Consider the following 13493-nt stretch of genomic DNA (forward strand, 5'->3'; position numbering starts at 1 on the left):
TACTGGTGCTAACACTGTGCTGATGAGGGGTTGCCCCCACAGAGCTGTTGGAGCTGAGGGGAGCTGTCACACACAGGGGCCCAGTCCCATCAAAGCCCCCCAGACATGGTGCCAACAATCAGAGGAACACGGTTGGCACCAGCTTCATGGGGAAGGGGCATCTGAGTAGTCTTGCCAAATAGGCTTTTTGAAGGTGGGAGATGGAGCAGGTGCTGGGGTGCAGGGGCTGGCCAGACAGCTGATACAATAGGGCCATGGAGGTGGGCTGGTGGCAGCGCCGGGCTGCCATCAGCTCCTGCCAGGCAGGAGTGTCGCTGGTGTCCGGCCTCTGCTTGTTTCAAGAGAAGCCAGGAAATGCAGGTTTTTAAGTAAAATCTCCCAGTTTTTAAAAGTTACCATTAACTCCTCCAGTCACCTCTTTTTAAAACACTGAGAGGGCAGGAGATGACATCCACCAAGGTGCTGCCTCTTTGCAAAGTTGGCATCAGGTACACAGGTAAGTGGTACCCACACCAGAAGCAGGAGGGAGATAGTATAAGCTGGGGGGGCGGGAGGAGGGGCAGGCAGGGACAGACAGGGACAGCTGAGATGGACTGAGAGGGCTGGAGGGCAAGGGGGAGAGAGCTGGGTAGGGCTGGAAAGCTCAGTGGCAGGATCCAGCCAGGGGCTCAAGGAAGGTGGGGCTGGGGGTCTGGGCCTGGGGACTGGACCCAGGGGGACAAAGCAATGATGTGTGTGAATTTCCAAACCCCAGGGACAAGAGGCAGGGTCCTATGACTGCCAAGATGGAAGGAGGGGCAAGCCTGAGGGCCAGAGACTGGTTTCCGTGTTGTTTGTTTTTTTTAGTGGAGCGGCCTTCTTAGGCAGAGAGGCCTGGAGCTGCCACCCCTGAGTCAGCCCAGAGCCTGAGAAATAGCCCTGTGGCCCTGGGCCTCCTTTATACAAGACATCTGTCCTGAGCTGGCGCCAGAGAACTGGAGGGGCAAGCAGGCCAGGCTACTGGACCAGAGAGACTGTGGTTAAGGGTACAGAGGAGGCCCAAGACCAGGATTCCAGGACCCCAGGGTCATTTGTAAGAGAAGACAGAGCAAGGCTGGAGGCCTCCAGCATTTGGGCACAAATAGCTTCCATCGGAGAAATGTGACAGGGACATGGGTTTGAGGTTTGGCATCCATGGGCCCAGGAGTGCCTGGAGCAGCAGACTCGGCTGCCGCCTTCCCTAAGTGACCACCAGGGGGCGGCAGAAGGCCAGCAGTGACTTATCCTGGCTGCAGCAGTGGATCCCAGCCCCAAAGCCAGGACCCAAGGGGAGAGGGCTAGGGGGCGCCTTCTCAGCCTACCTGTCTCAGCAAGCCCCAAGTACCATTGGGGTCTCTCAAAACCTGCTTCTCTGCATTCCTGACCCTGACCTGGGGGTATCTGGTGATGCTCTATGACTGTCTATCACTTGTCCAATGTGGCCACACAGATGCCTCTTCAGTGGATATGACACAACCCAGTGCTTGCTCAGCTCCCTGGCTTTCAAAACACCCTAGACCTCATCTTCCCATTTATCTGACCTTTACTGCATGGCTCTTCCTGTCCCCAACTCCAGTTCTGCCTGAGGCCACCGTCTGGGTTTCTTTGAGTGCCTGGCCGCATGGCTGCCCAGAGAGCTTGTGGCTCGGTTATGTGTTTACCTCCCTCTCTCAGCCTCTCTCACACATGTAAATGACATATCTGTGCTTGCTTTTCGCTTGGAAGGGGTCGGATGGCAAATCTAGCCCCAAACCCTTCTTCCCACAGCTCTGCGCCCTGAGAACGAAGGTGGGAGGAGGAAGTGGCTGAGCACAGAGTAAATGGCTACAGAAGATGGGTCTCCTGGTGTGGGGGTTGGGGGAACTAGCAAGATGGTTCCTGGGCCCTAGCAATGCAGCCTGGGGGTTTCTGGAAGAAGCAGCTTTGCTACTTAAATCAACTCCTGGGGCTGGTTTTTCTGAAACTCCAGCCTGGATGGTTTATGTACATGATGAATTCATTCAAGGCTTCTGTAAATGCAGACAGGTCGGGGGAAGAGAGCCCCTCCCCAGGTCCAGCCTGCCCCCTTACCCCCACCTGCTGCTCCAGGTGCAGCCAGCCAGAGGCTGGCAGGTCCTTCCTGTCTGCATGTGGGCCCCGGTGGAGGGCAGCTGTCTGCAGGCGAGTGCCAGACACAGGGGAGAAGGGCCCCACAGTGGCCTGGGTGGGGACACGGTAGCCTGAGAGCCAGGCAGAAATGGGGAGTGGTCCTCTTCCCACAAAACCATGGCCCTGCTTCTGAAAGGCAGAGCCCATGGGCTGGCCCCCAAGTGGGGCCACCTGGGTAAAATGATGGCAGTAGACCAGGGGTGATCCCCATTCCCAGCTCCAACACTCTCAATGGCTCCTGTCACTCCCTCTGCTATCTGGCTTCCCAAGCCCCCATTCGGGCTGGTCTGCTCAGCCGTGTGCCCTGCCCGTGGCCGGGTCAAATCTCATAATCCACTGACAGCCTCATCCAGAGCTTAGTGGATGGAAACTTCGTTGTAAGAAGTTGTAAGACACTCAAAGACTGGCAGTCCCTGGCCCCAAGCCAGAGCCCTCGGATCCAGAGATGGAGGGTCCAGAGGCCCAAGGTCAAGGGCAGGGGTCTGCCCCAAGTCCCCTTGGTGTCTGGGGGACCAGCTTGGATCACCTCTTCTCTCCCTACCTTGACTGCCTCAACCAAGCTTGCTGGACGGGAGGGCATTTCACATTGTCTATCTCAGCCCCTTGGTGCACAGGGCCTCCCTGACTCACACCCTGTCCCAGGCTTTCGTCTGGAAGCCCTTGATAACCAGCCTGTCCACAGCACAAGCACCTGCTCCTCTGGCTCGGTGAGCTCACCACCTACGCCAAGGGTGCCCTGAGCCCACTTCTTGGCTGGATGCCCAGCCTCAGGGCAGGGTCTGGCTCACCAGGCTCACCATCTTGCAGATGGACTTGGCCTCCTCGGAGAACTTGTGGGAATAGGCTTCCTCGGTCTCCAGGACTCGGCGGTCCACCTCCTCCCGCTTCACCTTCTCCTTGCGGCCACGGAAGGGTGACTGGCCCTCAATCATCTCGTAGATGAGGCAGCCCAGGCCCCAGTAGTCAGGGCTCAGGCCGTACCTCTGGTTGTTCAGGACCTCTGGAGCTGGAGCAGAGCAGAGACACGAGGGAGAGATGAGAGACAGCTGGAGGCAGGACAGAGCCTGTGCACAAGGGCCAGGGCTGATCCTCATAGCTAGGTCGCTCTTCCTCCTGCTAACTCCTCCCCACCGATTACTATAAATGCCGCCTCCTCCAGAGAGCCGACCCCGATTGCTCTCCTGTGTGCCCCCAAAGGACCCTGTTGACTTCAGCTTCAGAGCCCTGACCACGGTGGGTGGGAATGGCCTACTCCCGGAAATGAGCCGCCTCATCCACATTGTGTCCCCAGTAACAGGAATGGCCCCTGGCACACGGTAGGTGCTGCACGTGTATTTGCTTCAGCGAATGAAGGTGTATCCACCCAAATTAAAGCAGATAACTTCAAACATATCTGGAATTCAAACAGCCTTTAAATTTTTTTTTTTTTTAAATATGGCTTCTGCAACCCCCCTCACTCTGATAAAATGAATTATAGATTCACCACAAAAGTATACAAAAGATAGGTTCCCATCATTGGGCAGGACACATACATCTGGAGGCAAGCACAGCCACATGTGCTGGTTTGCACACAGCTGAAGCTGTGAAGACAGATGCATTCACACTCGTGTGCAAAAGAGAACAGACGCAAACACAGGTAGATGCTCACACATCATGTGGACATGGTGGTGCAGTGGTTAAGAGCTTGGCTGCTAACCAAAAGGTCAGCAGTTCAAATCCACCAGCTGCTACTCAGAACCCCTATGGGGCAGTCCTACTCTGTCCTGCAGGGTCGCTGTGAGTTGGAATCGACTCAGCGCCGATGGGTTTGGTTTAGTTTTTTTGGTATGTATCTGTCTACCTCTCTCTCTATGAATCTATGTACCTATGTAGGTATCTGTTATCTATCCATCTACCTACCTATTTATCCATCCCTCCATCCCTCCCTCTATCCCTCCTTCCATCCATGCATCCATCCACCTATCATCTATCTGTCAGCACTCATGTGGGCATATTCACACTCACATACACACAACCCAAGTTGCCAAACGTCATGAAACCGGAGAAGGGCCTTCTAGCGCCAGAGACTAGGTAGAGGACCCTGCTCAGCTGCATCAGTGCGGGCCTGGCCCAGGGCAGCAACGAGAGCTCTCCAGGTCCCCTTTCCCCTGGGCAAGTGGGGTGTGTGAGGTGTGCAGGAGGAAGCCCGGTGCTGCCCCCACTTATAAGGGGGCTCTGGTGGACAGGACTTGGGCTGCGGGTCGCCTCCCTGCAGCGCCAGGACAATGGTCTTGGGCAGGCTGGGGGATGGCGGGGGCAGAAGCCCAAGGCTGATGCCTTCTTAGCGTTAGGCTGGGTGACACAGCCAACAATTCACTCTCCTCTCTGAGCCCATTCCTGGGGCCTTCCTCCCCACAGGGGCTCCTGAAGGAGCTGCCGCCCAGCTCGCCAGGCCACTGCTCCCATGCGGTCCTCCCGAGCACCAGTGCGTCCAGACTTGTCCCGTGACCTGGAGCAGGGCCTGGCTTTGAGATGCAGGTGGGCTGGGGGCTGCAGAGAGCTCAGTCTAGTCCATCCACACCCTGGGTCCCCTTCACTCCACCCGCCCCGGCTACGGCCTCCCACCAAGCAGCCCTTAGGGAGACCATGACTCTAATTCCAGTGGGTGTCACACAATGGGTGAGGGGAGTGGGCTCGGGAGGCTCGGTGTGTGAATGTGCGGGCCCCTACTGGCACTTACCCATGTAGCCGACGGTGCCCACCCGGCCACGGATCAGGTCTCCCTCCGGGATCTTCACGGCCAGGCCCAGGTCCGAGATTCGAATGTGGCCTGAGGGGAGTAGGGTAAGGTCCCTGGGACCATCCTGGGGATGCTTGGCCCTCTCAGGGCAGTGCCACAGACTTGCTGTGTAACCCTGGGAGAAGCCAGGCATTTGGCTTCTCTGAACCTCGGGGTTTTCATCTGGCCAGTGGAGACTGTGATGCTAATCTGCCATCTCAGGGTGACTGCAAAACCTTCAGGGGCCCAGGTGTTAAAGGATGTGGGCAAGTCATTACTTTTTAGGAGTGAAACATAAAGGCCCAGAAGGATGCTGGGACTTGGCTGGACATGGGCCGACCTGCCTCATAAAATGCCCTAATGGGCTTCCTGGAAGGCTGAGGTCACAAAGTTGATGTCTGGCCTGATTCTGGGATTGCTTCATGGGAAAAATGCGAGATCCTCATAACATTTTGCAACAATTTGCTTCAGGGGAAAAATTATAAAGCCATTCGGGCAGCAGCTCCCTGCCCTTTCTTGCTAGTCTTTGGAAGTTGTTTGTTTCTTCCCTTTGGAAGCAAGAAGGGAAATGTCTGGGCTGGGCCTGGAGGGGCCTGGGGGATGGAACTGGAGCTTACAGTCTGGGACTGACCCTGGAAGGCAGAGATGTCACCTCTGACCCTTTTGCTCCCTGCCTGTGGGTGCCAGGGCACCCACTAGCCCAGACCTCAGTAAGGCCCCAGTCCAGCAACCCCCCCTGGGCTGGAACTGTCTGGATTTCACAGCTCAGCGGGTCCCTGACAGAGGCAAGAAAGGGGAGGATGAGATGGGGACGTGAGTGGTGGGCACGGCTCTGAGACCAGCAGGGAACAAGGCCCCGTGTGGGCTTGGGGCTCGCCCAGAGATGGATGGCAGGCCCTGCGCCTCTGCCCGCTCCTCTACATGGGAAATACCACACACAAACCTCTCTCAGGTCACCAATGATCTGCCTCCCTCTTTCCCTCTGCCCTCTACTTGGGGCTGCCTGGTGTCTGGGACATTGGTGGGGAGGAGACCTGGCCAATGATGCAGCTGGGGACCCTTGTAGGCTGGCTACTCTGAGCCTCAGCCTTGCCATGTGTAAAATGGGCACAGTGATAGCAGCTCCACGCTCTCGAGGAGCATGAAGATCTAGTGAGATAAAAGATGAGAACTATTTCCCAGGCTGAGAGGCTAGAGTTGTGAGGGGTTCCTGTGGTTGCTGTTATCCACACCAGCCCCTACCCCCTTCAAGAGAAAAGAACAATGATGACGCACGAATACCAATGCCTAACACTTCTGTAGTTGGCCACCACTGAAAAAACAATTTCCCTCAAATTTTCTTGTAAGGACCTCATCACCATTTTCCACTCTCTGAAGCAGGCAGGGAAGGGCCCATGATTTCCATTTTACAAACAAGGAAGATGAGATGCAGAGAAGCTGCCTCAAAGTGAAGTGATCTGCCCAATATTTCCTCTCTCTAAGCTGAGCCACACTGCCTCTCCACCTGATTGAAGCTCTACCCAGGCCTATTGTCTTCCCCAGGAGACCAGGATTGAGGAAAGGGAATGGGGTCCTCTCCCCCTGCTTGCCTACCCCTCCCATGTCCCACGGCAGTGCTAGCTAAGGCAGTCTCCTCCCCATCCCTGTTAGTCTCTGGGGGCCCTTTGTGCCCTATGGGTTGTGATGCTCGCCTCAGTTACAGAGTAGGAAAAGGGGCTCCCAAGCAGTCCCTGACTTACCGTAATCATCTAACAGGATGTTTTCAGGCTTCAGATCTCTGAAAGGAAAAGATAACAAGCATCTGAGCGTGAGCATTCTGAGCAGCAAGGGCACTGGTGTCTGGGGCGACCATCCTGGGCCAACTAGGCCTGAGTTGCCGGAGGATATTTCCTTCCTACCCCTTGGCTCAGGTTGTCTGGTCTCTGACACTCTCTGGGTCAAGACAGGCTTGAGCTAATGTCTCTCCTTCCAGTAATTTAACAAATTGATGCTGCCGTTTTTCAAAAGCAGCTTCTCAATCCTGGAGAGTAACTGGGAAGGTAAAGGCCAGTCCTGGCCACCAGTCCAAGGTCCCTGGGTGGCACAAGCGGTTTTCAATTGGCTGCCAACATAAAGGTTGATGGTTCAAACCTACCCAGTGGCACCATGGGAGAGAGGCATGGCGATCTGCTTCCATAAAGATTACAGCCAAGAAAACCCTATGGAGCAGTTCTACTCTGTAACACATGGGGTTGCCATGCGTTGGAATTGATTCCACGGCAGTGGGCTTGGCTTTTTGGTTTTGCAACAGTCCACATGTGGCCAGCCCCCAGGGCTGAGGAAATGTCTGCTTTTTGTGGTGATGGCCCTCTACAGGACTAGAAGACCCTGGCGTTTCAGAATGCTCTGGGATGGACATGGGAATGAAGGAAGAGAAATTACTGAGAACAAAACACCAGCTGTGAAATTGGGGGCAGAGGATTGTAGCGGGAGAGGATGGTAACTCCCAGAAGAAAGGCCGCCTTTGGGATGGGGACCCCAGGAGGTTGGCACAGCCCCCAACTCCAGCTGTAGCCTGGGAGAAAGCGGAGCCAGAGGCATAGCTGTAGGCGTGGGCTGCTTCGTCCTGTACCTGATGTGTCCTCACAAGAAATGGAACCTCTGGGGACCACAGACTTGGGGACATCTAGGTCAACTGGCATAACATGGTTCATAAAGAAAGCGTTCTACATCCTACTTTGGTGAGTGACGTCTGGGGTCTTAAAAGCCTGTGAGCGGCCATCTAAGCTATCTGTTGGTCCCATCCCATCCGGAGCAAAGGAAAATGAAGAAAACCAAAAACACAAGGAAAATATTAGGCCAAAGGACTAAAGGACTACATTAACCACAGCCTCCACCAGCCTGAGCCCAGAAGAACTAGGCAGTATCCATCTACCACCACCAACCTCTCTGACAGGGATTACAATAGAGAGTCCCAGACACAGTGGGAGAGAAACATAGAACAAAATTCAAATTCACAGAAAAACACCAGACTTACTGGTCCAACAGAGACTGGAAGAACCCCTGAAACTATGGCCCCTGGACACCCTGCTAACTCAGAACTGGAGCCACTCCCAAATCCCACTTTTCAGACAGATCAACCAGGCCTAGAAAACAAACAATAACACACACAGGGAACATGCTTCTTAGCTCAATCAAATATACGAGACCAAATGGGTAACTCCTGGCCAAAAGCAAACACGAGAAGGCAGGAAGGGACAGGAAAACTGGACAAATGGACACTGGGAATCTGGTGGGGGGTGTGGGGGAAGGGAAAGGGAGAGAGTGCTGTCACATTGTGGGGATTGCAACCAATGTCACAAAAAAATATGGGCACAAATTTTTGATTGAGAAACTAATTTGTGCTCTAAACTTTGACCTAAAGCACAATAAAATAAAAAAAAAAACAAAGAAAGGGAACCTCTCCATTCCCAGTATGGGAGGAGGGTGGGAGGCAGCAGGACTTTGGCTTTACTGGCAAAAGTCTTCTCCTGGGTGGAAGCGCAGCCAGTGGGATAGTGCATGCAGCTCTGAAAGCCATCAGACAAGCGAGTATACAGCATCTGGATCAATGCTCTAGTTCTCAACCAAGTGGCTCTGTTTATTTAACTGATGGCAGCTGTCCTCATGGGGGGTGGTTAACATACCCTATCCCAGTGTGGGTAGCCTCACAATGTGATAATTGGTGTTTGTGTGTGGTTATTTATTACAAAATACTTTTGTTATTGTTGTTATTTAAACGGCATCCCTTTGATGTGCTAACAATTCCAAATAAGGGCAAGAGCCATCATCTCAACAAGCCAGTGGCCACCCGGTTGGAGGGACAGCTCACCCTTGGGGAGGCCATGGCAAGTGGTTGGGGCTAGGAGGAGGAATCATGGTTTCCTTGCTCCCCAGAAGAAGTGGGTCTGGGACTTTGAGGGCCTTTTAAAGTAAAAAGCAATGAAGTAGAGGATGCTTTTTTCAACCCTTAGGGAAATTTTTCTAGCTTTCTTTTCACTTGAATGAAAATAAAGCAAAAGCATAACTAGGGAGATGGCATGTGTGTGGGGGAAGGGAACGTCATCAAGACCATTCCTTCTTGTTTTCTGAAACCTTCTTGATCTCCTAAAATAATCTCCACCTAGAGCTCTAGAGCAAAGGTCTTCAGGCTGGGGTCTATGGGGCAGCGGAGGGGGCTCTTTGCAGCAGGTTCCCAGGTGCTGGCAGTATTAAGAGCATGGATCTCTAGATCTTTAACCCCTCATGCTCTGTCCTGGAGCCCTGTGGGGCTTCCCTCCCCTCTGCCCTTTCTCAATAGCTCTTCTCCCAATTGATAGAAGGAAAACAGCCCCCTCCCAAATATTAGTCCAGTGTCCTGGTCCAGGGTGTCAAACCCCTAAGGCTCCAAAGGGTCAACTAGAAATAGGATCTACTACCAGCTACTGCGATGGCAGCTCATGGAGGAAATTACTTGAACGTTTAGAGCCTTACAGAAAGGAAACTTAAAAAAAATCTTATATAAATCCATCCATCCATCTCCACCACCTGTCTGTCAGTTTGTTGTACTGTGGCGGCTTTTGTGTTGCTATAACAGGGTCACCCGTGGTGCACAGGTTTCAGTAGAGCTTCCAGACTAGGAAGACTAGGAAGGAAGTCCTAGTCACCCGCTTCTGGAAAATCCCGTGGAGCACAGTCCTACCCTGACATTCATGCAGTCACCGGGAGTCGGAGCCGACTCGATGGCAACTGGTTTTGGGTATCTTTAAAAGTGTGGCGTCACTACTCAATTTCAAAGTATCAATAGTTACCACCATTTAAACATACAATGAAATACTTCAAATGTCTACTTAAAATGTGTGAGGAGGACACAGGATTTTTCAAAATTCTTCGAGGGGGCTGTGAGAAAAGTTTGAAGATTCCTATTCAAAGAATCTGGACCCTTGGTCCTGCAAAGTCCAGGCCTCATGAGACTGAGGTAAGTGGGGAGAGAGGGTGGAGGGCCAGAGCAGACAGAGGGCAGTGCAGGGTGTGGCCGAGTTCTAGTCAGATGCCTGCTTGTGCCTGGTGATCTTACTAAGGCTTCCTTGGCTGATTCCACATCACGGCCACCAGCTCCATTGAGCTTCCCCAGTGCTAGGTTGGAGGGGATGGTGGTATTGGCCCTTCCTCATCACCTCTGAGCAGCAGTCAGTTTGGGGAACATCATATCATATTCTTTTCTTCCTCAAACTCTGGAGGCCAGAGAGCACTGGCTGGAGAGTGGCCCATCTCACTTACCTGTGCCCGGGAGCCCTGAGACTCCAAGGTGGGAATCTTCTGTCCAAGGCAGGCACCTTTACCCACAGTGACCAGGCCTTGATTTCTAGGGCGAGGACGACCACCCACTCAAGGGCAAGAAGGGACAGCCTACTCACTCAGAGTCAGATGGGCGAACCAAGTAGATAAGTGCTGCTCACCTGTAGACGGTGTTCTCCCGGTGGAGGTCTTCCAAGCCGCACAGGATCTCTGCCGCGTAAAACAAGGCCCGCTCCTCCTCAAAGCCAGGGTTGCCCATATTGTAGATGTGAAACTTCAGGTCGCCCCCATTCATGATGGTCAGAACCAAGCACAGCGCATCCTTGGTCTCGTAGGCGTAGGCCAGGTTGACCTGGGAGCACAAAAACAGCACAAAGGTGAGGTTAAGATGACCACCCCTACTTCCTCTTTTCTTCTTTGGGGTCCTTAAAGCAGGGGTAGAGGTGGGTGCGGTGTGGTCGGGGACCCCAGCAGCTTCACACTATTCCCCTGGACCCATCTGGCCTCATGGTGACCCTGCCTGCTGCCCCTCTTGGCTGATGAAGGAGGACACATACCTAGGTGTCATGTATTGAATTATGTCCCCCCAAAAATGTGCCTATCAATTTGGCTGGGCCATGATTCCTGGTATTGAGTGATTTTCCTGTATGTTGTAAATCTTGCCTCTGTGATGTTAATGAGGAAGGATGGGTGGCAGCTGTGTTAGTGAGGCAGGGCTCAGTCTACAAGATTGGATTGTGTCTTCAGGCAATCTCTTGAGATACCAAAGAGAGAAGTAAGCAGAGAGACAGAGAGACCTCATGCCATCAAGAAAGCAGTGCCAGGAGCAGAGCAGGTCCTTTGGACCCAGGGTCCCTGCGCAGAGAAGCTTCTAGTCCAGGGAAAGATAGATCAGAAGGCCAACAGAGAAAAAGAAAGCCTTCCCCTGGAGCTGATGCCCTGAATTTGGAATTTTAGCCTACTTTACTGTGAAGAAATAAATTTTTCTTTGTTAAAGCCATCACTTGTGGTATTTGTTATAGCAGCACTAGATGACTAAGACACTAGGTCCTTCCAAGTCAGTGGTTGCAGGTGAGGCAAAGCAGGTGGGGCACAGGCCAGTACCTGCACTTTCAGTGACTCTAGGAGGCTGATGTCTGAGTTTTTGCACCACAAAAGCATGTGTGTCATCAACCAGTTAAAACCGTACATTGCCTTGTTGGCTGGTCAAGAGAAGTAGGACCCAGATGCCCTCAGGTGGGTGGGGGCTCCTCACTGCAGGGATGAAGGGAAGTGGGCTGGGGAAGGACCTTCGTTGTATTCAGCTACTGAGATCTTGGGGCTAATTTGTTACTGCAGCCTGGACTAACACAATATATATAAACAAAATGGCACCTCACTAGGACGTTGACACGTCCCCACCATGATGAAAGCAGATTAGAGGGGTCAAGGGAAACCAGAACTCCTTGGCTAGGCCCAGGGCAGGCTTGTTTTATCCACCAAGGAGTTTACAAGGTGGTCCTGGAGAACAGAGGCCTTGGTCTCCTATGCAAAGGGAGCCAGGCACTGGCCAGCTCTGGTGATAGGACAAAGTCAGCCTGAATTAACCACGAAGTGCCTTCCCTTGGAAAGAATGTCCAGTTGGCTTCCTGTAGCATACCCCTCTCATTGGCATTCCATTTCCCTGGGGAATGGGGGCCGCATATGCTGGCTATTATGGATTAAACTGTATACCCTCAAAATATGTGTGGGAATATTAACCTCTATACCTGTGGACATAATCCTCTTTGGAAATAGGGTTTTCTCTGTCATATAAATTTGATCATGCCTGAGTATAGTAAGTTCTAAGTCTAATCACTCCTAGGCTATAAAAAGGGCAGATTAGACAGAGAGGCCCCCACACATGGGGGGAGAGATGCCGGTAAGGGCTGTCTGCAGGTCAGGGAACCAAGGAACACCATGGACTACTGACAAGGAAGGAATTGACAAGGCAGAGACCCTGATTTGAACTTCCATCCTTCAGAAATGTGAGCAAATAAATTTCTGTTATTTAAAGCCATCCACTTGTATTTGCCTGGAGCAACAGAGGAATAAGGAGAGTCAAGAATAGGAGGAGGAAATGGAATGTGTGGCTAGTTGCCTCGATGAGCTTCCTTTGCTATGAGACCCAAAGAACTGGATGGTGCCCAGCTACCATTACTGAACATTTTGATAAAAAATTCTATAGAAGAATTCATATCAAAAGGGGGACAATACAGACAGAATTTCAAATTCTCACAGACTCCAGACCTTCTGGAGCCATGGAGGCTGACTGAAGCCCCAAGCCTATTGCCCTGAGATAATCTTTAAACCTTAAACCAAAAATATCACTTGTGGTATTTCTGTTGCAGCAGCACTAGGAAACTGAGACACTGGAGGACCACCCCCCTTTCCAAGGGAATGAAGTTCCTTCACCAAAGAGTAGCCTACCACCAGGCCCTGGACACTCACCACAAACTGACTGTTGACCTTCTCTAGGATCTGCTTCTCATTGAGTGCCATGGACTCCCCTTTCCTCTTTTTGATCCTCTTCTTCTCCAAGCGCTTGCAGGCGTACATTTTACCTGTGGCCCGAACCTGGCAGGCACAGACCTGAGGAGCAAGAAAGAAGCCAAGGTCACGGGGGCACTGTGGAGGGCTGTCCAAAGCTCCTCTGAGGCCAGGATGCTGGCTCTCTGGGGATGGGAGCTGACGGGCCCAAAGGTGTTCCCAGCCCATAGGACCTGACCACAGACCATGGCCTTGGATCCACTGCTGCCCTTGCAAGCTGCCCTCAGTACTACCTTCCCCTCCCCTTAGAAGAATCCTAGCTCTGGAAGGTGAGAAACCTTCAAGAACAGGAAGGTTTATTCAACATTCACACAGATGTTCAGATGACAGGCCAAGGTCTAAAGGACTATATCCCTCTCAGAGGCAACTGCATTTTCACTGTCCCAAGCTTTCAGCTAAATGTAGCAATTCCTAACTGGGGGGCTTCAAGCATTAGCTACTAGTAGGAGTGGCTTGTTTTGGGGGTAGAGGTATGGGAGACCCTTGAGAATCCTGCCTTTATAAGTCAGGGGGATCTAGTCTCATTTCTGCCCACTTATCAGCTGTGTGATCTTGAGTGGGTCATGTAACTATCCCGAGCCTCAGCTTTCTTCATCTTTAAAAGAGGAATAAAAAGTCTTGCCTCAGTTGCTGGGAATATCAGAGAGAGTACAATGGAATCTCCAATCCCATGCAACAGTACATGTTAACATCATCATTCAGAAAT

At 52.4% G+C, this 13493-nt stretch overlaps 1 protein-coding gene across 6 annotated transcripts in view; it reads right to left on the minus strand.

Moving 5' to 3' along the window:
• The window catches only part of GRK5 (G protein-coupled receptor kinase 5), a 237486-nt gene that overhangs the window by 11601 nt on the left and 212392 nt on the right, over positions 1-13493 (minus strand). For 5 of the 6 annotated variants that reach the window (XM_064269250.1, XM_064269253.1, XM_064269249.1 and 2 more), the window contains 5 exons: positions 12689-12829; positions 10381-10571; positions 6664-6701; positions 4886-4975; positions 2964-3172 (listed from right to left, as the gene is read on the minus strand). In XM_064269250.1, coding sequence (XP_064125320.1) covers positions 2964-3172; positions 4886-4975; positions 6664-6701; positions 10381-10571; positions 12689-12829 — 669 coding nt within the window. The remainder of the gene's footprint in view (positions 1-2963; positions 3173-4885; positions 4976-6663; positions 6702-10380; positions 10572-12688; positions 12830-13493) is intronic. The other variant, XM_064269252.1, reaches the window with a different exon arrangement.

The sequence above is a fragment of the Loxodonta africana genome, chromosome 16 (assembly GCF_030014295.1).
Source record: "Loxodonta africana isolate mLoxAfr1 chromosome 16, mLoxAfr1.hap2, whole genome shotgun sequence".
Lineage (NCBI taxonomy): Eukaryota > Metazoa > Chordata > Mammalia > Proboscidea > Elephantidae > Loxodonta > Loxodonta africana.